This window comes from Echeneis naucrates, chromosome 18 (genome assembly GCF_900963305.1).
Source record: "Echeneis naucrates chromosome 18, fEcheNa1.1, whole genome shotgun sequence".
NCBI lineage: Eukaryota > Metazoa > Chordata > Actinopteri > Carangiformes > Echeneidae > Echeneis > Echeneis naucrates.
In genome coordinates this window covers 13,003,724-13,030,578 of record NC_042528.1, presented here as the reverse complement: position 1 = coordinate 13,030,578, position 26,855 = coordinate 13,003,724, and the positions used below count along the sequence as shown (strand labels likewise).

Here is a 26,855-nt window from a genome sequence, read left to right as displayed (position 1 = left end):
AGCTAAAAAAAAATAAGCATAACACCATATATATATGTGTGTATATATATATATATACATTACGAGCAAAAGCAAAAGTCCAGCTTTTAGTTGTGGAACTGGTGTTGAATGTGCTCCTCATCTTTATATACCTCACCTCTAAAACTGTTTCTCAAACCATTAAAGGGGAACTGCAGTAAGGATTTAAAGTTTAAAGTAAAGCAGCAAATCAACAGATAATGAAATTCTGACATCTAGCCCCTGTGTGGATCATTCATTCTTGTAGACACATCTGTGTCCTTTCCTCCATATACCAGTTACCTTACACTTCAGGTTTTTGCAATTGTTTGGTCTGGTATGACAATGTCGTCAGTCTTTGCTAAATCGGGCTTATATATGGTATAGTTATCGGATACTACTGTGACATCTGGAATGAACATAGAAAATCCTCTGACTGTCATTTTCTTGGGCACAGATTATGGACACAGGTATATAAGAAGCGATGACTTTAATTTAGGTTCCTGTCATTATTGACAGGAACCATTACATTTTTACATTATATATACTTTTCCACTTCTCTACAAGCCACCTCTCTTAAGAAGACCTATGTGCTTATGTGACTTATGTGACAACTCATAAACAGCTTCCTGTCGTAAAATCTCGGTCAACACTGTCTGTTTTCTACTGGTGAAAAGCATGAAGTTGACCAAAGTTTTGCAACTTTTGTGGAGGGAATCCACTTATGGCAATGATTCCATTGGAATGGACTGACATTGCCCTGTGTTGCTTTGCTTTTTTAATTAATTATTTTTCTTTTTAGAATGCCCCTTTAATAGGATATGAATGCACTAGAGAGAGTGGACCCATACCATTGCACACTGATGCTTTGTTTAGGTTTGGATTAGGGAGAGTATGTGGTATTGCCACAAGCTTAAAGGAATTCAAATCTAGTCTGTCATTAGACCTGTTGCTCTGATACACAGATCCACAGATTCCGAGAGGCCTCCTGAATGATATGTTAGCAGACCAAACTGTCCAGTTCTGAGACGTGACATTAATTCAGTGGTTGATGGTCTTTATTTGTCTATCAAGAGTCTAAATCCACAGCCTACATTACTTCTGTGTACTTCTGTATGAGTCTTTTTTGCATTGCATTGTAAAGCAACTGTAACATGAAGCTCTGTCAAAACAGGAAAAGGATCAAATGCAAACAGAGACAGAACTCTCAGAGTGCTCCAGGCAGGGTAACATTAGGACCTTTCCCAGCACTCCCACATCCCATCTGCAGCTTCCCCACTGGGGCACACACCATCCAAAAGGCTATCCAAAGCTTAAACATGACAGATAAATGACAGATTACCTTTGTGCTTTTACACTGACAGTAAATATCAAGGATGTGTAAACATTTAGTGTGACACAAAGCTGGAAAGGTTGTTATCTGCTAAAATGTGATCCACTCTCAGCTCTGGAATGTAGTCGGACTTTTGCGCCACAGCTAATTTCTAACAAAGCTGCAGAGGAAAATTTTTTTATGTTGGGGTTCATGTAGAATAACAGGGAAAAAGCTCATCTTACATGTTGGAAATACTATGAATGAGCTGTTAGTCAAAACTCAATACGTCAACATCCAGTTACATCATCTATCATTCACATAATTATGTCAAGTAAATTTAAATTATCCTAATTCTTCAATAGACTCAATGATGCAATTAAACGAATTAACAATGTAGCCAAGTACAATGTCCAAATCAAAGGAGCTGAATTAAAAAAAAAAAAAAAGTTATCACAGCATTGTGCATTATTAGTGTAAAATGAGATTTAATTTGTGTGAATAATTATTTTGAATATTCTTTTATTTTGGTATTGATTGAATATTTTATATTGGTTCATGATTGGTCATTAGTTGCTAAATATATTATTTACATTTCTTGATAAATGAGGAATGATATCTTTAGTGTTTGTTTAAAATTGGCGGCATGATATGCCACACAGAGACGTGCACCAAGTTTTGATGCGCAGGGATATTCAGTTGTTCTACTTCTACTTGCGTGAGATTAAAGGTCATGCAAGTGTTTCATCTAAAGAAACTGTCACCTTGCTGTGATTACCCACACTATAACTCTGTATATATTAAATAAGTAATGCTAACTCTACACCAGCGTTACATTATCACCATAAGTATTTTGGTGCTACATCTATGTAAATGCATGACACAAGTCATATTCTCCAGGTCTAATTGATCATGATATATATGCATTTTTCAATATTCTGCAGCCCTGCTTTTCTTTCAATCTCTTCTTTTGCATGCATGTTGCAATGATATAGTCCTAGTTTCTCAGGTCATTTTTTGATAAAATATTATTTGTAGCCATCTGCAATGAAGTCAGAGGCTTCTCAGAGGCCGTATATATTCTCTTCTTTTGTGAACACAACACAGCTCTTTCTGAGAAAAACTAATTATGACAGTAGGGAAATCTATGGTTTGGTAATAATTTGTCTCTTAAATATGAAGGATGTTGCTCACTAAAGTTTTTTTTAGAGTTGGTGGAGCTGAAAACAGAGTTAAAAGGTCTAATATTTGACTGTAGTGGTACAGCTTTTAGTGTTGCTCTGTTTTGAATCATCCTTGCTGTACCCCAGATGTGCAACACAATTCATATCTGCTCCTATTACACATAGCAAAGACACGTGCTGACTTTTGAAAACCACTTAGTATGTAATCCTACAAAACAAAATATGGTGATCTATTTTGAGATTAAGGTTAAGTAAACTTCATTATCCACAAGGGGAAATTTGTAGTACAACCAACAGAGAATAAATTCATTAAGGAATACAGCAGTTCATACATCGAAGACATGCAACACAACACACACAGGATACACAAGCTATTTATAAAGTAGAGATTGCATTAAATTAATAATGAGGCCAATAGAAACCAGGAGGAATTAGTAATTTTGGCTTTTAGATTTTTATGAGGAAGTATAGCCAGTAGTGGTGATTGAGTAACAGAGGTTGAGGTGGATGATATTCTTACCATTAGAATCCTGTTTTTACATTCAGCTCCTTGAGCATGAGTTTTCCAGCACTCTAAACACAAGCATTGTTCACGGGGACAAGCTATAACATGTTCCCCAATGCCGAGGCTGATTATAAGGCACTATTCTGTTCAGGGTGCTTTCTGTGTGAGGTCTGGGGTAAGTGTCCTATACCAGTGCTGAAGGAATGTGGCTGTATGACATCTGAGGCCTTTTTTCAAATACAAAACAGCTACATCACACACCCTGAGTGAGACCTAGGCTTGGAGATTTTCGTTTTCATTTTATTGCTCCCTGCAGAGAAATTAGTAATTAGTACTATGTCTTAGCTCCAGCCTCAGGAAGGTATCATTTCAAAACTAAGGGAAACATTTGGTCATAATGAGCACATTTCCTTGCGAGCTGGGTGCAGAACTTGTCGTTTAGAGGCAGAAGACGTGGTAAAATAAAAAAACGACAACAATTAACAGCAAGGCTACTGATCATAAACCTTTGGTGCTCCTTCAAACTAGTTTTGCTTCCTGTGGAAATGGATGCTTCTAAACAGACATTGATTAAACAAGAATGGGAGAGAATGTTACAGGACCTAGTGATACAAAGAGTCACCCAGTGGTTTGTAAGCTGCTGTTTGTAAGCCTTCACTTTGTTGTTTGTATGTCACAGTCTAGATTTTTTTGATACTAGAAGAAACTATATTTGGGTGAGCTGTACTGTACTCTATCCTGATTGGTTGTTTCAGTCTGTCAATAACACACAAATGGGTCCATAATTTATGAAACAAAAACCATGTTGTATTGAAAGAATAAACTCATTCAGAAAACTGATCTTGTGAATCAAGTGAAATTTAGGGACATTTTGGAATTCAGTTCCATACAATTTGACTTCTCTTTACAATCAGTTGAATTGCCGCCTGATGGTCATTAGATAGACTGCAGGTTTAAGGCCCTTCAACATTAGCTTCACTTTAATGACCCACCTTTTCTATGTTCAGTCTAGGAGTGATGAAGTTAATATAAAATATCATGGACTGAAACTTTTGTATTTTCTTGCAGCTCCTGGCTCTTTAAGTGAACTGACGTACAAGCAGCAGAATCACAGTACGACAGGAGGGAAATGTAGCTTCTTCTCAAGAGGAAAGACTCTCAACTTCAGACTCCCATCCAAGTCTCCAGAAGACCTGCTGTAAAAGCAGTCCTGGTTTTGGTTGAAGCTCATCACTGAAGACCCTACAGGACCTTGGATTGTGACTGACAGCAATGGGGTCACAAGGTCAAATGATGGCCTGGACACTGCTCCTGCTGGGAATGACCTGCTCATTACGCGCTTCCCTTGTCAAAGTCAATAAGGGTTTAAAGGTGAAGTGGGGGCAGTCCACCTACCTTGATGAGGGTGACTTACAGTTCCATATTCCCCGTCAGAAGGATGTATGCAAGGTGGAGGTGGTGTTAAATGAGCCCATAACTCAGCGAGTGGGGAAACTCATGCCTCAGGTAATGTAAAAAGCCTCCTCCAGTGAAGAGTGCCTGTGTGTTCTGGCAATTTACCATCAGTGATGAAATAAAGTTGCATAGTTCCAGGACAACATTACACTGCATACACTGCTTGACAAGAAACACAAAGGAAACCATGTCATACATTATTACTGTTGTGCTAATGACAAGGTCCCTTCCCCTTTCTAACTTTATGCATTGAGTTTCCTTCAAAATCCTCTCTGGCGAAGAAAATAAAACAAACAACAAAAAAAGAATATGACCTTTGGTGTCATGGACTAATAGATGTAGGCCACTTTAATTTATTTTATCGTAAGGTTTTAATTTGGGTTAAACATTAACATGTGATTAACATGTGAGCTTGATACTGTCACCATAGAATGAACATTAGTGGATGTATCTGTCTCTTGAGCAGAAATCTGTCAAAAAGAGCATTGTTTGGCAGCATGGGTAGTGAAGTGGTTAGTGCCCACACCAAGTGTCAGGGTTTGAATCCAACCCATGGAATTACACTGCATGTCATTCTCCCTGCTTCTTCCCTAGCACTCAATGCCTTGATAAAGACACGAAAAGGCCAAAGAAATACTTAGGGATGTATGGGGAGGGGTACGTGAAGGGACTTCTCAGTACCTGTAGCTCTGTTGTCCAAGTAGACAGGCTGTCTCCTCTCTAATGACTCTGTGCTGACAGACAAATTAATTAGCTCAGTGTCCTGAATTAGCCAGTTTTTATGCTAAAAGGCAGAAAGGAGAAGTTTAGGATTCATCTTGAGACATTGACATCACTCTAAGTGCACCAACAACATTTAAGCCTTTTACTTAATTTAGTTATGTAAGTTTAGTTACATAGGAGTTGTTATACCGCTCAGTTCCACAGATTATAGAATCAGACCTGAATGGTCAAGTTCATTTTATATGATTCATACCACGTCTGGAAGTTATCAAGGCTTTTTCCAAAAGGAGACAATCAAACCATATTCCTTATAATTAATATTTCATTGATAATATTTCAGTAAATATTATAATTATTTACAGAGACCCACAAAGAGCAACACTTGGTGACAGTTGCAGAAAAAACATCCTTCCAAGAGGCAGAAATCTTGAGCAAAACCAGACTCAGGGTTGGGCATAGTATCCCCTTTAACCAATTAGGTTGAGAGAGAGGGAGAACTGGGGAAAAAGACTGCCGTTCAGTAATAGGGTAAAAAATAACAGCAACAATACTGCTAATAATAAATGTAATGCTACAATTTATACAAAGATGACAGGTATCCCTGAAAGACATGGTCATTACTTGACTGTGTTATAGGGGGGTGTGTACATTATTAATACATTAATGAATAAATATTATTACTTTTACCAAAAATAAATGTTATTTTTGTCAGTTTTTCCAGTCACACTACTTTTCCTGCAGTCCCACTAAAAATATGAGTGAGATTAGAAATTAGAATTTATATCATATCATTTCATTTATTTATATCTATATCATATAAGACCACTGGCCCTGCGATGGACTGGCGACCTGTCCAGGGTGTACCCCGTCCTCCCACAATGTGAGCTGGGATTGGTTTCAGCACGCCCCATGATCTGGAAATGGATAAGCAGTAGAAAATGAATAAATATTTATCATATTAGCACAGTCTATAAAGGCAGTGGTCAGTCTTGGATTATTAGTTGGGGATTGGCTAAAAGTCAACCCAAAATTTATTTAACATTTATTTGTCTGTCAGATAATATGCTGTGTTTGTTTATGTTTAATATTTATATTTAGTAATTCAAAATTCTTTCTCAGGAAGAAAAAGGAATGCCCTTCAACATAAAATAACATTTTAACTGAATTAATAAAAGGAAATATAAAGTGGATATAAAACATAAATAAGTGAATTGCAGTTAATTACTATGTATTAACTTAATGTCTATATTTTCAGAATAATTAAAAAATTACACAAAACTATTGGATGTTATTTGTACCTGTAAAGTTACTTTTTTAAAATCTCCCTTCTGGTCTTAAATCTGTTCCCACAAAAGTTGGTTCACACTGATTTATAGACAAAGTTTTATTCTGCAATCTGAAAACACGAACATTATAATGCAGCAGCAGAAATTATGCAGCCGCTTCACTTGGACTGATATGACCACTATCTCATAATTAGCTTGTTAAAACTTTGATACAAGTGAATAACTGTCATTACTGCATCTGACAACTGACCTCAGGATGATCCTCTCCTGGTCAATTTACCAATACATATTCTGTGTGATAGTTACTTCATACCATACAGATATAGAGCCAGTCAGCCTGACTTACTTATGATACCAGATAGCTAAGTTTTGGCCCTTCCTTTTTGCAGGTGTTTGACTGCCATTATCTGGCTGATGAGGTGAAATACGTCCACAATGGCTGCCCACTGTTAAAAGAAGATACTGTCAAGCTGAGACTATACAGGTAGAAAGCATATAAAAGATAAAATCATTCTTTTTCATGTTTTTGTTGTTGCAGTCACATGAGCTTATGTTTATTTGTCCAGGTTTACTGAGACAAAGACACACATGGAGTTGTTTTCTCTCCACGTGGACATTACGGAACCTGACTGCAGTATCATAAAGCTTGGGCCAAAATCTTTGGTAGTTTCTGAATTTTATGGCCTCTCGGATGTTGTTGATGGAAACGTGGTGTCATTCCACTATGAGAAGACATCTAGTCTGGAGTGTAGCATCCATCTGAACAACCATGACACCCACCTTCCAGCCCACGGCCAGCTGGTCACCGGAGAGCCAGAGAAAGCCACCAAGAGAGGGGACGAGCCAGAGAGTTTCGTCCCCCTACAGCAGCAACTAGGTAATGTCAAAAACTGCATGGCTGACAGCCATGATAGGAAATCACCAGTTCCTTTTCAGTGGTCACTAGTTAATGCAGCAGACTTTTCTGGTCTGTGGAACCAGCTTCTAAAGCCAGTCAGAGCAGGAACTTCTCTTCGAAATCCCTAACATGAGTATTCAGCAATTTTGTTTGTCATTAGTCCAAGAAAAGGGTCTCCAAAGGGACAATAAGGTTTACTGTATCATACTGTAGCATAGTGTATTGCATTTTATCATATATTGTTGCCCATATTACCTAATGGATGTATTTAATGCTTATGTCAAGGCCACTGTTGCATTGAAGCTGTATTAATGTCCCTGATTGTGAGTCACTTAATGTAAAAATGTGAGCAATGACTAAATGTAGAGATAAGTCACTGCCATCTATTATTTGATTTAAAAGTGAGGCAATCCAATAATCACCTACTGCCTCAAGATAACACTAAACCAGTGATGTGCAGTCATGGGAGACAGGAGAGGCCGTGCCTCACCTGTCATCATGGAAAGAAAATGTAAAATGAAAAAAAAAAACAAACAAAAAACTAATGGTTATATTTATCCAGTGATTTGCACTATAAAGTCATTTTCCCTTTAACTTCACCAGTTTTAGATTATTTTTTATTCAAAGTCGCTGAATTTTCACATTTACTGTTCAAACACAAAGAGACGTGCCGTGAGGCTCGGCTAACTGAACTGGCATGCTATGCATGCGTTTCTTGACAACTATGTGTGTAACGTGTTTCTTGTGATGAGCAATCAAACGGCACGCAGTTCTCCTGCCTCACGGTAGGGGGCACTCGTAGTCCCAGTGATTCTTCTTGCGACTCCTAGGCTGGAGAATAAGTGACAGCAAGCTACAATCAAGCAATTGAGGTGCAGCCATCCGTTTATTTTTCCTCTTGTTTGGCCTTACTTTCAAAATGGAGGATTACATATCTAAACTCAAACCGTTTTCTAAAGTGGACTTTCGATAGAGGCAGGAGGTAAGGTGGCGAGGGGGGTGGTGACTCGTTAAAAAAAAAAAAAGGAATTATTGGGTTTAAATAAAATTTGAAGTTGACCACAGATACCAAACAAATCATAGAAGTAGTGGACCTAAAGAAAGAATAAAGCAGACAAAATAGTTACAAGAAACAAGGCAGACAAAAGAGAATATCAAAACAAAGAAACAAGCCACCAAAGTAAAATATTTAACGATCAACAAAGCAATCAAAATAACGTATTTAAACACAAGAGAAACAAAGCAAATAATTTAATACTCAAAAAGAAAACATGCAAAATCCAACTAGAATAATGAAAATTTAATCAAAACCACTCACTTCATATGATTCATATGGACCGTGGATCAGTGTCCAGCATACAGTGACCTGATAACAGCGAACTATAAAGCATCACCGGAGGTCGTCATTTAGGGACTGGAGCGAAGCCGGGACCCGTGGCCATCCCACAACTACGACTAGGTCAGCGGACACTGTTTTCTATACAGACCGAAACCAGACAAGGCAAGACAGCAGTATTGTCCCGGTGGACGGGGCACCATAGCGCGCAGCCAAACCGGAAAGTGCCTTCAAAGCGCCCACACAAACAATTACGCACGTGTTAAAGGCGTATAAATAAACGAAGGCCACCCACCACGAGCAATGGCCCAGCTTCCGACAGAGAAGAGAGGGAGAGCAGTGGGCCGCAGTTAAACGCTGCTCAGGAGGGGAGACCAACCAGAATGGACAAACGGCGCGGACAGCTCCAATCCAGCACAGCCGCAGCCAGGAGACCGACACTGCCAAGGCACAATGAGCAGGTGTCATGCCCAGAGACCGCAACATACCCCCAACACAACCGGTTGAGATGGATTTACAATTATGGAGAGGTGGAGGAGATCCGGCACACTCGCCACGCCAGCCGTAACGGTCAGGCCCACACAAGCGCCGCGCCACGCCACACATAGACGCCAGTCCCGCAGGAGACGAGACCAAACTGCGATAGGGCACACCTGCACAGCTATAACGCTCGGCAGGAACATGTTGCTGCATGGAGTTCATGGAGTTGAGCTGTAGTGCAGAATTCATGAAATATGGGACCAGCAGGTGTTGCAGGAACATGGGATGGAGATGAGTCACCACCTGCAGGATGAGGACAGGGAGAGAGAGGAGAGGGACTGGGAGAGACAGAGACTTTGGCAGAACATGGTTAGTCAATGCAGTATAAATGCTTAGAACTGGGTGTTTTTTAAGGAGGATGGTTCTTATCAGCGCATGCAAGGAGGGAGGGAGAGAGAAAGAGGAAAAGGGGGAGAGAGGGTGACAGAGAGAGAGAGAGAGAGAGAGAAGCTCAGTCCTTCCCCCAGCAGTCTAGGCCTATAGCAGCATAGCTAAAGAGTAGAGGACTAACTTTTTAACTATCAGCTCTGTCATACAGGAAAGTTTTAAACCTGGTCTTGAAAGTTACTAAAGAGTCCGCCCCCGGACCGATACTGGAAGTTGGTTCCATAGAAGAGGAGCCTGATAACTGAACGATCTGCCTCCAGATTTACTCTTGGAGACTCTAGGAACCACAAGTAAACCTCCATCTACAGAGCGGAGTGGCCTGCTAGGACAGTAAGGAACTATGAGCTCTCTGAGATATGATGGAGCTTGGCCATGAAGAGCTTTATATGTTAAAAGAAGGATTTTGAATTCTACTCTATATTTTACTGGCAGCCAATGAAGAGCAGCTAACACAGGAGAGATATGATCTCTTTTCCTAGTTCCTGTTAATATTCGTGCAGCAGCGTTCTGAATTAATTGAAGGCCTTTTAGAGATTTGTTTGGACATCCAGATAGTAATGAGTTACAGTAGTCCAGCCTAGAAGTTACAAATGCATGGAGCAGTTTTTCTGCATCATCCTGAGAAAGGATGTTTCTGATTTTCCTAATGTTTCTCAGGTGGAAGAAAGCTGCCCGACTAACTTGTTTTATGTGAGGGACAAAGGAATGACAAATGTCCTGGTCAAAAATTACTCCAAGGTTTCTTACAGTGGAGCTGGAAGCCAAAGTAATGCCGTCCAGACTGATGATTAGATAGTATTTTTCTGAGGTGCTTAGGGCCGAGTACAATAACTTCTGTTTTGTCAGAGTTGAGAAGTAAAAAATTTCCAGTCATCCAGACTTTTATGTCTTCAAGACATGCCTGCAGTCTGACTATCTGAGTGACTTCATTTGGCTTCATTGATAGGTACAGCTGAGTATCGTCGATACACTGATGAAGTCAGTGCGTCACCAGTCATGATCCTCACTGCACGTCACTGGTGTAAACAATGTTCCTGACTACACTTCAGTGTGACCACCACACCCATCAGTGAACAACTGTATTTGCTATTTGAAAATTGTGTGGAACTGAATCCAGCAGAAGTACTTGCACTTTGCAGTGGTTCTAAGTTCCTTTGTTCTCAATGTGCTTGGGTCATTGTGGTGTAATTCCTGCAATGAATGCATTTTTTAAAACTAAAATTCCACATGTAAATTTATAAATTACAACATGAAGAGATTCAAATTCCTCACATGAATAACCATAAACTGAAACAAAGTCCTGTAAGATTTTTGGCTTAACATTTTTTAGTACAAAAAATGACAAAACAGTCATATACATTGTATTACTTATAGATGGAATTAAATGGAAAATAAACTAGGTTATGCTTTGTGATGAAAATTGTGTTGGTTGTGTCATCGCTCAGATAATAAAGCCAGAGCAATGTGTAAATCTGAAGACTGCCTGAAAGGTCTGAAGCTGGTGAAGTACACCAAAATTCCCTGTGATGACTTCCTGCTGATGGGGCTGAGGTATCAGCACATTGACCCACCATCACCAGATACAGATTACATTCCCATCAGGGTGGACCTCAAGGACACCAGGAGTGGCAGCATATATAAGGTATTTGGATGGTGCTTGCTTAGCAATTTTATGCATCTATGTGTTTTGAACTGAGCATCTGATTAAGATACCAGGACCTCAATAAATGGGTTAGAATGAAGAATGTAGTGTAGTAAAGTTTATCTTGACTAAAACATCCAATTAGCGCAATCAGTACATCACTTTCTTGATTTTCATTCATGCCTTTCATTCCTCTTAAGCAGATTCATGTTTTCAATGTTTTCATTTTATGGGGTAGTCTGAACAGGCTTGGATTCCAATCCGGATAGACAGTGCAATGCTCAACCAGCCTCCCAAACCGTCACTCATGTCAATTTTCATCCTGGAAGTGGACCAGTTCATCCTCACCCCACTCTCCACCGCCACACTAGATGCTGAAGATGAAGAAACTCTCAAACAGCTATTGGTTTTTAACATCACCAACTCCCCCGCTGATGGCTTCATCACTCACCTGTCCGATCACACATCCCCAATCTCTTCCTTCACATGGATGGATTTAAATGACATGCTCATTGGATATCAACCTCCAAACTCCTCACATACCCAGCGCAGGAATTACGAGGTATAAGCTAAGATAAGATAGGACTTTATTCATCCCACGTTTGGGAAATTCGTCATTACAGCAGCAACCACAGGTGTAGTAAAAATACAAGAATAGAAACAAAGAGTAGACTTACTAGTACTAGAAAAATATAAAAAACAAAGTGGCAGTGATAATGATAAAGTGACGATGATGGAGTTACTTTGTGCAGGAAGCAACAATCCTCTTATAGCCTGAAACTGCTTACCATCTTCTCTGCAGGTGGAATTTGAGGTTCATGATTTTTTCTTTGAGAAGAGCCGATCAATGACTGTCCACCTCTCTGTCAGGAATGCAGATACAAATGCACCCAGAGTGTCCTGGAACATGGGTATGTTTGCATCCTTGTACTGATAATGCAATTTTGTTGTTTATGTGCTTTATTTCTATGATCTCTAGTGTTTGCTCTGTCAATGGAATAATTGAGTCACTCAGTGGTAAAACCACAGGTACTGAATTTGAGGCTTTGAAGAACTTTTTGACCTCTTAACGTTATTTATTTTGATTCTGTGCTTTATCTTTGCATTTCTTTATTCTCTTCAACCTTACTTTCATCACCTGCCCACCACCCAAGACAGAAATAGCAACTAGCTAGTGAAGAAAGTATAACAGCCAAAGAGAAGGAGAGCTAAAATGAGACTATCCTCCTGGAAACACAACTGAGATGAAGGCTATCGTGTGTGCCCCCGGTTGGTCAAAAGAACAACCAACTATCCAACCAACAAAAGAACACTGAATAAAGCTTTAAAACTGTGGCAGACAATATCTAGCCAATTAGGACTACACCAAAAGAGCTGATAGACAGTCCAAGGCCTAAATGTGAGTCCATCTAGACTACAACACAACCCTGGACATTTCAAAACAAAACAATCATTCAGCATTTCTATAGGTTTCTGGGGCCAGATGGATGGAGCAGTAAATTAAGTATCACTTAGGCGCTTCAAAAACCAATGTGACATTGAAGAGAGAACAATTTAGAATCCAGTCATGTTACACTGGAACAATTGATTTGTCTGATCATTTACCAATAGTAATGGTGATCAAAATTGGCAATAACCCAAAATCTACATTATAAAAACTGAACTCGAACTTGAGTTTACTGAATAACCCCCAGGTAAAAGCAGACTTGGAAAAAGAATTAGAGACCTATTTTAACGAAAACAGCAATGCAGAAGTCTCCTTCCCTATAGTATGGGATGCATTCAAGGCAGTCCTGAGGGGGAAAATAATTTCTATTTCCTCATCCTTAAAAAAGTGGAGACAGGAGAAGTTTAGTTCCTTACAGAAAGACCATAAAAGTAGGCTAGGGACTAACAATGAAGTAACAATTAAACAATTAAAACTACAAAATGAGATAAAGGAAATATACTCAGAAGAGGTGAAAAAGAAACTGGTTTTCCTGAAACTGGGGCACTATGAGGCAGGAAGTAAGGCAATGAAGCTGTTATGATATAAACTGAAGAAACAACAGGCAGATGCCACTATTAGTAAGATAAGATGCTCCCAAACTAAAAAAATACAATATAGACTAGACCAAATTCAAAAAAGTTTTGAAAATTATTATCAGGAATTATATTCACAGCCAAAACTGGATAACGATGAAGAGATAACGAGTTTCCTGGATTCTTTAAATCTTCCCACAATCACACAAGAACAAAATAAAGCCCTGACTGCGGACATCACGGAAATAGAAGTTAAGGCAGCAATATCAAGACTCAAACTACCAAGAGCCAAGACACAAGCTATTTTAACAGGATTGGATGCAGAGAAGGCATTTGATTCAGTAAGATGGACTTTTTTTGTATAAGGTATTAGATAAATTTGGCTTTCACCATATTCTTATTGAGGCCTTCAAAACAGTATAAAATAACCCAACAGCAAGAATTAAAATAAATGGCAGCCTTTTGGCAGCCTTTTATCTTGGAGCATTCTTGTAGACAGGGCTACCCTTGTTCTCCACTTTTGTTTGCCCTCTTTATTGAATCTCTTAGTCAATATATTAGGCAAAACAAACAAATTAAGGGTATAAACATAGCAGGACAAGAACACAAAATATCCTTGCAGATGACGTATTAATTTTTTTTAATCACATCCATCCACATCTCTTCCAATCTCAATGTCATCAATGGATATGTTTGGTAATATATCAGGCTATAAAATAAATATTCAGACAACTCAGGCTATGACCTTTAATTTTGCTCCACCAGATGACTTAGTAAGTAAATATAGCCTGAACTTTTAACAAGAAATCAATGAAATATCTGGGAATTAACCTTACTGGAGACATTACAAAACTATTCGAAGCAAACTACATTCCTATAAACCTTAAAATTAAATCTGACATCACTAGATGGAATAACTTACCCTTCCTCAGCCTAAACTCAAGAATTGAATCAGTCAAAATGGTGATTTGCCCTGCCTGTTGTATCTCTTCCTATCGCTGCCAATCGAAATAAGTGATGGACAATTTATTGAATGGCAGAAACTAATTTCTAGATATATCTGGATGGGAAAAAAAACCCAGGATAAAAGTTAAAATAATGCAATTGCCAAAAGGCACAGGAGGAATGGCGTTGCCAGACTTAAGAGTACTATTGTGCGGCTCAGATTAGAACCCTGGGGTATCTCTGTGACTCACAGTACAGGGCCAGATTAAAGGATATAGAACAGGGAGGATCTCTTGGTCCACCTATTCAGGCCGTAATGGCAGACCCAAAACTTAAGGATAGTCTTACAAATAAAAATAACCCCTGGATAAAAACAACACTAAAAACATGGCACAAAGTAGGTAGGAAATACAATTTAAAGGGCGCAGATATATATATTACGTTGGTGTACATATGATGTGGATTTTATCCCAAATAGGACAGGTAATAGATTTAAAATATGGATGGAAAGAAGCCTTATGGCTTATTAATGCTTCATACATAATGTATCTGTGAAAAGTTTTGAGGAATATGGTTTGGAGAGGCAAGATTTTTTTTCAGATATCTTCAAGTAAAACATCAACTAAAGACAATTTTGACAGGATTTGACTAGTGATATTCTGAAGATCTTTATTTCAATTTACAAATCTGGGAGTGGAAAGAAATTGATATCTAGATTATACAAAAGTTTCCAAGACTCATCAAAATCCAGCATTCTACATATTAAATGTAGATGGGAAAGGGAGGGAGATCTGATCATATCTGAGGAAGAATGGGAAGGTATTTGTAAACTACAATGGAAAACAACAAATTCACACAGCTGGCGTGAATTTGGATGGAAAAACCTCACGAGATTTTTTATAACACCTGCTCAGAAGAGACAACTAGGAAGTGGAACAAGTTGTTGGAGGATGTGTGGCTCAGATTTAGGTAACCATTATCAATTATTTTAGGATTGCCCAAAACCTCTGTCCTATTGGCAGGACATTCATGATTGTCTGGAACACATATTTCAAATTACTGTACAATTTGATGTCAACACAATGTATTTTGGTACCATGGCATTACATACTCAAGCGATAGCAGATAAATATTTAATGAAGATGCTATTGATTGGAGTGAAGAATGCTACAACAAGGAATTGGTTACAATCCAATGTATCGAAAATGGAAGACTGGCAAGAAACTGTTCAAGAAATCTATTCTATGTAGAAACTGATACTTGCGCTAAGGCTACAGTCAGAGACATTTGAGAAATGGTGCTCCAAATGGACAGGATACATATGAGCACAGAGACCTGAAATGCTATAAGTACTTCTGTTATATGACTTGAAGTACCAGACTGTTGATTTACAAATATTGGAAAGGAAGTGTGACATCCATTGTTTGAATATTCATTTTATATTTTATTTATTACAAAATGGGAGGGAGAGAAACAGAGAGAAATAGGTAAGTCAAACTGTACATATCTGTCTGCCTTGCTGTAAACATATGGTTGGTATGTTTCTCCCAGAGTTAAAAAAACAGTGTGGATGCAGCCTCAGGCTTGGTGTTCACATGTTTATGGTATATGTTAGGTTTTTCTGCTCGTTGTCTTGCAGGTCTCAGCCTGTTAGAGGGTCAATCCCGTCCAATAACGTGGGAGCAGTTCCAGATTGTGGACAACGACAACCTGAATGCTGTTCGAATCATCACTGTGGATGGTCTACAGCATGGCCGGCTCACTGTCAGGGGTACTGACCCAACTGTCTGTGACATCACATTCATCCACTGCTAACCCTAACCCTAACCCAATACATCAGTTTGAAAGTCATGGTAAAATCAGTGGGGACAGACTGAACCCAGCAGCCTGGATCTGTTTGGTTTTGGTCCGTTAGCAAAACCCAGAAAGGCAGCTAAATAGAGCCCGACTAGAGTAAAAATCATCATCCTAAAATTCTGGACAGTAATTTTTTATGGCTATCCAGTATCTAAGATAGTACTTTCTGTGATTTTAATTGTTGCTTGGATGAAGGCATCAGCCAAATGAATAATAAAAATATATTCTGTTTATTGTTTCCTGTAAACTCCAGGTGGAAAGGGCTTCATGTTCACTGTCAATGACATCAGAGCAGGTGTTGTTCACTATCACCATGATGACAGCGACACAACCAAAGACTTCATTATCTTTCGTATCTCTGATGGTCGGCATCAGACGAGGCACAAATTCCCTATCAAGATCCTGCCCAAAGATGACAGCCCTCCTTTCCTCATCACCAACATGCTGCTGGAGGTGTCTGAGGGCCAAACGGCTCTGCTGAGAGGGTCCACCCTTCAGGCTTCAGACATGGACTCCAGTGACGATTACATCCTCTATAACATCACCCGCCTGCCACAGGCAGGAGAGGTCATGAAGATCCCTGGAACAGGGCTCACAGGTCAGGAGAGAGGACTTTTCAATCCAACATAGAATTTGATTTGTATTTTAATGCATCCTGTTTTGTCTGTGTTGTGCTGATCCGCTCATCCAGGTTACCCTGTCAGCCACTTTCTGCAGAAAGATCTGTCTCAGTCCATGCTTTACTATCGACACCTTGGCAATGAGGTCTTTGATGATTCCTTTGAGGTGGTGCTATCTGATTTCCATGAACCACCCAACCTGTCAGAACCTCAAGTGGGTAACAGCATGCATATCTGACTGACTGTTGTATGAGCAATTCCAACCTAAAGGTCCACAACAGACTAAAGGCCAATGCTAAAGGTATATGTCAAAGGTCCATAGTTGTTTAATGGCAGATGTCAACGGTCCAAAACCATGCTAGTAGCTTTGTGAACTTGAACTAAATGCTAACATCAGTATGCTAGCATGACCACTTAACCAGCCACTAGAAATAAGAAGGTTTGTACTGAATTTGTCAAGAAATCTCAACTATCACTCTCAAGGATCACCATCTTCTCATTCATCTTCTGGAGAGCTTTAATGTACATAACTACCAAATTTCTTGGCAATCCATCCAGTAGTATCAGAGATTTTTAAGTATGAATCAAATTGGTGCCGATGAACACCCAGTAAAACAAAAAAGCCACATTTTAATATTGTACTAGTACAATGAAATTCTATGAGCCTTGTTTTTAATGCCTGATTTATGTGGTTCTTTATGATGTTGTATTCAGGTGGTGATGGTCCACATAGAACCTGTTCCAGACCAACCACCTAAAGAGGTTCCTGGTTCCACTCGATGCCTTGTCATTAAAGAAACCGAAGTGCTCCACCTAACAAGACAGCAGCTTCACTTCGTGGACCAGGAGTCTCTTGACAATGAGCTGACATACACAGTCACCACTCCGCCTTTCTACGTCGGTCCTCACAGGTCAGTGTGTCCTCAGCTTCTGAAAACACTGTGCACCCAACTGTGGAGAAGCGCTGTCTGAATTGTATGCTCCCGTCTGGACATGCAGCACCCCTGATGCAGGGAGGCTGTTCCTGGTGGACAGCATAGCCAAATTCACCAAAGACCCAACCGCACCAGTGCTGAGGCTCTTCACACAGGTAATACATTCCATGTCCAATATTTTGAGTGAAAATATTGTGAGATAGGTTCAGCCAAAACCATTTTTGTGCTTTTTTTGTCCTAGCATGCTGTAAACTTCATGAAAGTGGCCTACATGCCTCCTATCATGGATATCGGCCCTTACCCTCAGTACATCCAGCTTGTTCTCTCTGTCACTAACCATCTGGGCAAAACAGTCACTGGGGTCTGCTTTAACATAACCGTGATCCCTGAAGACAACCAGCCACCAAAGGTGAAGAAGACAGAATTCCAATCCCATTGCATGCATGCCAACATGTAAAAATATATGAAAGTGCTCTGTTTGTTTCAGGCAGTCACCAATGCTTTGACTGTGGATGAGGGCAGTGAGGCCAGGATTGGCCCTGAGCACTTGTTGCTGTTAGACGTGGACTCTTTGGAGAACGTCCTGCAGGTGGAGCTGCAGGGGGGCCCACAGCATGGAGCTCTGCAGCTAAATGGCACTCTGCTGACACCAGGCCAGGCATTCACAGTGCGCGACCTGAAAAGCTTTAAAGTTAGGTCAGACATCCTGGAACATTCATGTATTTATGTTATATTTAATTTAATCACAGTGCTAGCAAAAATTTCTTTCACTAAAAACACAGAATCAGCTGTTGTGTAATTCAACATTTCACAAATGATCTGTTGTTCAGTGCAGCTGTTTAATGTGGAAGCCAAGAGCAGTGATGGGAGTGATAAATCTGCTCTATCACGTTATGACATGATCTTGTTATGGTCATGTTTGTGTTTTGATTGATTATCTTTGGACATAAATATGTTTTTGCCGAAAAAAAAAGAAAACATTTTGCTCTGGCTTCTGGGGTTTTATATGTTTCTCCAACAAAGTAAATAAGTAAAGATTTAGTAATGAAAACATATTTCAAAACATGTTAATATATTTAACAGGGGTGTCATAAATAATTGCATGTTTTTCTTAAATGTAGTGAAGCTTGATGGTTGATTAAGGCCTAGACAAAACATAATTAGATTACATAAGTACCCTTGATTGACTCACTGCTGCATCAGAAAGATCCAGCAAACCCAGAATTGGGATTCCCCCACACTCAACTTGCATAAACATGTCACTTCGCACCCTTGTGTATGTGTGTTAATATTGTGTTGTCATGGGAAAGAATGGCCACAAGACCTTTCTTCAACAAGAAGTTTTAGGGACTTTGATGACTGTTGATTTTTTTTTTCTGTCTGTCTGTGGAAACATTTTCTCTGTTGACTTTTAATTATTATTTTAATGATTCATCATAGTTATAGTCACGATAGCTCAGAAACTGTGGAGGACAGCATTGAATTCACTGCAACAGATGGCACCAATTCAGCTGCTTTTGTCCTGCATGTGAAGGTAACTGCTGTTATTCAAAAGGTTCCTTTAAACATGAACACTCTATCTGGCTTCACATTTGTGGATATTGAACCATCTGCTGTTCTGGTCATCTGCAGGTGAATCCCATCAATGATGAGGTCCCAGTGCTGGTTCCTGGCTTGAAACCAGTTCTGAGCTGTGCCGAGGGACAGGAGATTGTCATCACAGCAGAGTATATCTATGCCTCTGATGCAGACACTGACAACAGCAGCCTGTCTGTATTAATTGCCCGGCAGCCTTATCACGGTGTGGTGCTAAGAAATGGTGTTGTGGTTGATCGCTTCATCCAGGCAGACATTAGTGCAGGCATCATCTCCTACAGACACACAGGTAGACACCAAATACATCCATATATCAGCACATTGAAAATCATGTGGTGTCAATTTATAGAGACCCAATTATAGCTAATAGTTTTAAGCATTTTTTTTTTTTTTATATTTCTTACTGACACCAGGTTAGTTGTATGCAAAGATTATGCAAAACTAAACCATGAAACAGGGGTTGAATTAGGGAGCGGGGCTGTTCTGTGATTGACAGTGTGTACCACACAACCAGGGTACAGAGCAGGTCAGATCAGGCCCTCCCTCCACAGCTACACCTTCTCCTCCAAAGATGGTTTTTACTGGTTTCAAAAAACCAAGATGGCTGATGGACAAAAAAGTGCAGGCTTCAAAACTGCAGGTCACGCACCAATGGATGACAAGTACTTAATATTAAGTAGTGACTGAAAGGGCTCAGGCCAAAGTTCATATTTTTTTTTATCTCATCAATAGTGTACACAACAAAAGGAGAAGAAAACTGTTCATTCAAAATACTTTTTACTTGCATTTGCATTTTTCCAGAATTTAAGAAAAGGAAATGTCACATTTGTTACCTTAAAAATTGCTTTGCAGCTCATTCTCTTGAAAAGCAGAAAGTAAAATTAGATTTTTTAGATTTATATTGAAATTGTTCCCAAATTTAAGCCCCAGAATGGAAACATATGTCTTTTGCATCCTTTTTTGTAGGGAAAACGAAAGTTACGAATGTAACTACGGTTCTATGAATCCCAAATGACCGCCAGAGCCAGTGCTTTAAGCACTGAATATTCCCCTTCGTGTAGGCGCAGTTCGGTTATATACCAGCACCAGCAATATCACCTGTGACCTCTGGGTGACCCGGAGGAGACCATATCTTCCGGTGTCACCCGAGGCTCGTTTTCTTCAGAATCTTCTCACGAGCACGCAAGGATTCTGAGTGACAGAGAGCTCTGGCGGTCATTCGGGATTCATGGAACCGTAGTTACATTTGTAACTTTCATTCTATTTCATCCCTGCTGACTCCCAGAGGCAGTGCTTTAAGGACTGAACGACTCATACCAGCAAGGTCACAAAGAATCCGGAGTACGAACCTTCAGTGTGAAGAGGTAGTGGACTCTGGCCTCAGGACCACAGCCAATGGATGGTCGGTGGCCACATTCACCCTGTAGAATCTGGAGAAAGTGTCCGGCGATGCCCACAAAACCGCGGCACAAATGTCCTCCAGGGACACTCCCCTCAGGGCAGTCCATGATGTAGCAACACTCCTGGTAGAGTGGCACTGCACACCAAATGGCAGGGGACGGTTACTTGCCCGATATGCATGGGCAATGACGTCAACAATCCAGTGGGACAAGCGCTGTTTGGAGACAGCGCAACCCCTGTTAGGGCCACCATAACAGAGAAAGAGCTGGTCAGATCTCCTAATGCACGCAGTAGCTGCGATGTAAGCCCCCAGGGCCCGCACTGGGCACATTAGTTCAGGTTTGTCCCCTCCATCTCCTGGAGGAGGGTTGTACTGCGCAAGCCGAATAGGCTGGTTGAGGTGAGCGCAGGACAGCACCTTAGGGAGGAATGCTGTGTTTGGCCACAGAGTGACCCCGAGCCATCTGAGTTCCACCTTAAGCACGAGTCACTGACTGACAGGGTGTGCAGCTCAGTGACACGCTTTGCAGAGGCTCTGCTTGTGCCAAGGATTCAATTGGTGGCTGGCGTAGTGCAGCCAGCACTAGTGAAAGATCCCATGGTGGAATTCTCGTGACCCTCGGAGGATGTAATCTCTGAGCGCCCTTCAAGAGGAGGGACACCAGACTGTGGCTCCCTACTGTGCTGTTGTTAACCCTTACATACACACATACAGGATATTGCTGCCACGTACACTTTTAGTGTTGACGGAGAACAACCCTCATCCAGGAGGAACTGGAGGAAGTCAAGGACAAAAAGCACAGAGCAGCACACAGGATTTTCATCACGACTCGTACACCAGTTGAAAAACAGTCTCAATCTATTCTCATACTGGAGACGAGTGGACGGCACTCTGTCAGACAGGGTCCGCACAGATGTTCAAAAGCGGCTCGGGCCCTCCAGCTGCGGGCTTGTCATCTCGGCCAAGGAGAACCACAGAGGGCAGTGGGTTGACGCTTCTGAAGCGAAGAGGTTCCAGATAGTGTGCACTACCTCTAGGTAGAGGCACCACTCTCCTGCTGGAGGTTTCTGGCGGGAGAGAAAATCTGCCAGGTGGTTCTGCTCTCCCGGTAGGTACATTGCCTGAAGGCTGATCAGGCGGGGAGCTCCCCATGTGAGGAGATCACTTCCAGCAGCTGCGGAGACTTGGTCCCGCCCTGATGATTTATATGATACACAGCTGATGTGTTGTCCGCCCGTACGAGGACATGCTTTCCTCTTAGGTGTGGAAAGAAGTGTTCGAGAGCTAGGTGTACTGGCCGCAGCTCCAACATATTGATGTGTGCACCCCAGTCTCCCATGGGCCACTGCCCATGGGCTGCCCTGCTCTGCCACACTGCACAACATACTGAGGTGCAGGCATCTGTGGTGAGAGTCTCCCTGCGAGACGGAACGCAGCCCATAGGCATACCCCTGAGCATGTAGGCCCTGTCTCTCCAAGGGGCCAAGGCGAGGGCAGCCTGCCGTGATGCCCTGAGCTTCCTGCACCTGTGCTGCTTGGCGTCCTGGTGGAAACTGTTCAGCCATCTCTGCAGGGGGCGCAGTGACAACAAGCACCGGGGAACCACAGCTGAAATGGATGTTAGCTTGCCGAAGAGGCGAAGGAATGTAACATAGGTCAGCTGGCGGCCTTCCTGGAATAGTGTAAGAAGGTGGAGGATGTCGTCGACCCGGTGGGGGGACGGTCTGGCTGTCATTGTAACACTGTTCAATGTCACTCCAATGAAAGATCTGGTCTGTAACGGCACCAGGCAACTCTTCTGCAAGTTCACCCTGATTCCGAGGCGGGCCATGTGGGACAGGGGACACGCTGTGTCCTGTGATGCCTGGGCCCGAGACGGCGCACAGACAAGCCAGTCCTCCAAGTACGGAAGGACTTTCATGCCCTGAGACTGGAGAGGCGCAAGGGCTGTGGCCATACACCTCGTGAACACCCTTGGGGAGAGGGAGAGCCCAAAGGGCAGCACCCTGAACTGCCAGTGGCGGCCTCGATAGGCGAAGCGAAGGAACTGCTGATGTTGCTGAGCGATGGGGACATGGAAGTAAGCGTCCTTGAGGTTGATGGATGTGAACCATTCTGCATGTGCTACAGTTCGCAGGACCTCTGCTATGGTCAGCATGTGGAAGGGTATGACTTTCATGAATCTGTTTAGCCCTCTGAGGTCTAAGATTGGGCGAAAGCTCCCGGCCTTTTTTGTCACAAGGAAATAGGTTGAGTAGAACCCTCTGGGACATGACAAAGGAGCCACAGCCTCGATGGCGCCTTTGGCCAGGAGGGCGGATAACTCTTGGTCCAGTGCAAGAGCCTTTGCCGGGTCGCTGATGGAAGTTATTCTGACCTGGTCGGATGTCGGGGGCCGGCGGCGGAATTGAAATTTGTACCCGTGGGTCAAGGTGGTAACTACCCACGGGTCTGAAGCATGAGCAGTCCACTGTTGGAGCTGCTGATGCGAGAAATACCCGACCACCGGCCCAGAGGCCTCAGTGTCTGGCCCCCCGGGCTCTAGGAGCCCTAGCAGGGGGACGAACGGGGTCTGGGGCACGAAGTTGTCTGGAGGGCAGGCAGGTGGGGTCTCGAAACTCCCTGGCCGGTCTCTGTGCGGGACACTGGACATTATGGCGGCCAGTGGGGTGGGTTGGTGGAAATAAGCGGGTGTGAGAGGCAGCCAAGGGGCCCCTAGGCTGCCCCTGGCCTGTCCGGCCTGGATGGTACATTCTAGTGCCTCCTGCGCTGCCGGGCCACATAGCTCCCCTGGTTCCACCGGGAGGTTGCGCAGTGTTCTTCTAGTTGTCTCTGTCAGGTGTGACTGTGAAAGCCAAACCTGGCGACGAGCTTGAACCAGAATGGACGTCATTCTTCCAATCTCTCTGGACATAAGGCGAAATGCCTCCAGTGAGGCATCACAAAAGGTGACGGACTCAGCAGTCACATTGCCCTCCTGTAGTGAAGCTGAGAGGGTCAACATGAGATGTGACATTGAGTTCCCCATACGACCAGCACGTGCTCCAGCATCGTAGGCCCTTGTGAGGAGATCGTCTGTGATCCGACACTGGGGTCGAGGGCACCTAGCATCCCTTCGCAGAGCTTCATCCGGGGACACTATGAGTGAGGCAATGGTGGGCTCAACTGTGTCAGGTTTTGAGTTAATTCTGGTGTTTAGTGTTCTGTCCACGTAACTTCCTGTTTTATTTTGTAGTCCTGGTTCCTTAGTGTTCCCCATTATGTTACTTCCTGGTTGTGTCCCATGTTGATTGCCTTCCCTGCCCTAATGTGGATCACCTGCGTCTTGTTTAGCACTGTGTATTTAAGTCCTGTTTTCAGCCTAGTCCTTGTCGGATCATTGTCATTTTGTCGTTTGCCCTGTAATTTCGTCCTTGCCTTGTCCAAGCCCTGTCCATGCCCTGCCTTGTTGTTTTGCCCATGCCCTGTCGTTTTGTTCCTGCCTTGTCCGTTTGTTATTAAAGTGTTTTCTTCATCACCTACCTGGTTTTCTGGCTCCTGCATTTGGGTCCTCCCTGCAACGCACTTGCACCGCGTTTTCCCGTTGTGAAAAACGGCTGGCATGCAATCCAGGCCAACTCTCACTGCATCGTGCATGGCTGCCAGGGTCCGCCTGTCTGCAGAGAGGCGGGAGCAGGCTTTAGTGTTCCTCCAACAGGCCTACAACTCCTCCAGGTAGTCCTCTGAGTAGGGAATAGCAAAGGCAGTGGGGGCCGGCCTGCGTTTGAAGAAGGCACTTGCTGGTGCTGCTTCTGCCTGCTGTGGTACATCCATGTGCAGCCGCTGTAGGGCCAAGCGCATGATAGCACGCATGGAGCTGTTCTCCATTCCAGCCACTGAACTCTGAGCTGAGGAGTGGGAACCCTGTTCAGATGCTTGGGAACCACCCTCCCTTGGCTCCTCCCCGTAATCGTGAAAGCGGGTAGCTGAAGCCGCTAGGGAGAACCCTAACCCTAACCTCCTCAGGTATCAGCATTGGCATTGGAGGAGAGGGTGCTATCTCAGCTTCCAAGGAAGCGTCAGGCTGGCGGGCTGCCAGGATCTCATCAGGGCTAGCTCAGCAGACAGCTGCTCTACTTTAGACGAAAGCCTGCTATGATCAGACTTTGTCTTCCTCCTGGGGGGTGCAGCTGCCGCCGCCATTGCTTGACGCTTGGAGTGTCTCAGAGAGTCCGGAGGTGGCTGGCCTGATGGGGGGAGGTCACGCCCATCTTCTGGATATTCCAGGCTCTGCCAGGCTTGCAGCCCTCACAGCTCGAGGTAAGTAGCTGCAGTTCATGCAGGGATTGTCGCACAGTGCATCCCACAGGTGCTCAGGGCCAAGGCATGTGGGGCAGAGGTCGTGGCCATCCTCTGGTTGTAGAGGGGCCTCACAAGATGTGCAGAGATAGGAGTCATCCATTGTGATAGCTCAAGACTGCTTAGGTGATCCTGCCTTGCTGTCCAATTGCGGCCTTTTACTGGGGGGATGGGGCGCGTGTGTCGCCTGTGCCAGGCAATGGGCTCAGTAGAGATCAGTGACCACTTGGGCAACCCTGAGCATGGACGCTATGGGCAGGCCAAGTGTGGGAACTGTATACTGAAGGGAGGAAGCGCGTACGTTTCCTATCCCAGCAGGAGCCCAAACAGAGAAATTAATCAGCAGCAGAAGCTGTTACAAAACAAAGGTAGCCACCGCTGTGACCCTTACCCAATCAGGGTTCTCAAGTTTAATTAACAAAACTAATCAGGGCAAACTGTGTGCTGGGGGGAGGCAGTGCGCACGCAGCCTGTACCAACAGAGGTTGACAACCACACTCATCCACGAATGAAATTATAAACTCCTGCTAGCAGAGAATCTACGTTGGGCACTGGGACGCGCTCGGGCAACCCACCAACTAGGTAAGCAAGCGAAAGACGTCAGCTTGAGCAAGTAATTTATATGCCGGGAGAAGGATGCGCGAACGCCATCGTCACCGACAGGAAGTTAATAAGCAAAACAAAGTAGCTGCAAAGAAATAAGAATATATTCACCTTGTCCCAGGAGGGAGGTAAGGGCACTGCCTTACCAGCGAGAGAGTGTCGCGGTGTCCACGCGAGCTCAATACGACTAATTGAAAAAGAGAGATATCGCCGTCGCAGCTCCTGGAGGGCGAATGGTCGCTGCTCCAACCAACAACGGTTGCGGAACTACTAGCGACGGAAAAAGGTAGCTGTAGTGAAGCGGGCCGAGTGCAGCTCAGTGCTTCCAAAAGCAAACTGCGTGCAAGAAGAAAAGAAGGAAATGAGCCTCAGGTGACACCGGAAGATATGGTTTCCTCCGGGTCACCCAGAAGTCACAGGTTATATTGTTATATACATGCTCGAACTGTGCATGCGCAAAGGGGAATATTCAGTGCTTAAAGCACCGCCTCTGGTGATCAGCAGGGATGAAATAGAACTTCTAAATACCTCTCATATCTTTCCTCCTTCCTCCTGCAAGAAAAAAATAAAATGTCACCTATACCTGTGATGATTGTTTTTTAGGACTGGAGATCGGCCTCACTCCTCGCTATGACACCATCACTTTTGTCATTTCTGATGGTGAAACAGAGAATGCGCTTCCATGCTGCATCAGAGGAAATAGCGCCAGAACCTCAACCACAGATCAATCCCGGGACAGCCTTCCTGTGTATGATCTCCAGATCACAGTGTTTCCAGTCGACAGTGAACCACCCTCACTAACAACAGGTGGGCTGAACTCCAGTCTCTCCAGAGGGAGGGAGAGAAAGAGAGAGAGGGAGAGAGAGAGGGAGTTTTGACTTAAAAAAAAAACGTTATTTTAAACCTTATTGATAGCCCATTCTTAATAACTTTTTCAAATAAGTCAAAAGTCATAAAAAAATCAAGAAAGAAAAATCTGAAAATTAAATAAATAAATAAAAAGAACAAAACGTGTAAACTTCCATTCACACTCTCACACTAAGGGGGAAGAAAAATAAAATAAGCTAAGCTAGACCCAGCAAAGCCAAGCTAAATTAAGCTAAAATAACCTAAGCTAAGCTAAGATAAGCCAAGCTAAGTGCTGTCCCCCAGTGAGGTTAGGACCTGCCCACAGTCTCACAAGGCTCTGAACCTGTTCATGTTCAGGGTGAAAAACGCTCACTCTACTTTCAACCGAGCCACCATCAAACCTTTCAAATAGCGGACCGGGTC

General features: G+C 42.8%; 1 protein-coding gene across 5 annotated transcripts in view; it reads left to right on the top strand.

Annotated features, from left to right (window-relative positions):
• Positions 1–26,855, top strand: part of frem1a (Fras1 related extracellular matrix 1a) — a 47,732-nt gene that overhangs the window by 801 nt on the left and 20,076 nt on the right. For 4 of the 5 annotated variants that reach the window (XR_003842135.1, XM_029526238.1, XM_029526239.1 and 1 more), the window contains exons 2-17: positions 4,067–4,504; positions 6,852–6,946; positions 7,029–7,339; positions 11,069–11,265; positions 11,504–11,827; positions 12,068–12,176; positions 15,872–16,003; positions 16,343–16,687; positions 16,781–16,923; positions 17,424–17,620; positions 17,709–17,799; positions 17,886–18,053; positions 18,132–18,340; positions 19,085–19,178; positions 19,277–19,529; positions 26,187–26,390. Coding sequence is in view for 4 of the 5 variants with exons in the window: in XM_029526238.1 (XP_029382098.1) it covers positions 4,271–4,504; positions 6,852–6,946; positions 7,029–7,339; positions 11,069–11,265; positions 11,504–11,827; positions 12,068–12,176; positions 15,872–16,003; positions 16,343–16,687; positions 16,781–16,923; positions 17,424–17,620; positions 17,709–17,799; positions 17,886–18,053; positions 18,132–18,340; positions 19,085–19,178; positions 19,277–19,529; positions 26,187–26,390 (3,106 nt within the window). In the remaining variant the exon portion in view is untranslated. The remainder of the gene's footprint in view (positions 1–4,066; positions 4,505–6,851; positions 6,947–7,028; positions 7,340–11,068; positions 11,266–11,503; positions 11,828–12,067; positions 12,177–15,871; positions 16,004–16,342; positions 16,688–16,780; positions 16,924–17,423; positions 17,621–17,708; positions 17,800–17,885; positions 18,054–18,131; positions 18,341–19,084; positions 19,179–19,276; positions 19,530–26,186; positions 26,391–26,855) is intronic. The other variant, XM_029526240.1, reaches the window with a different exon arrangement.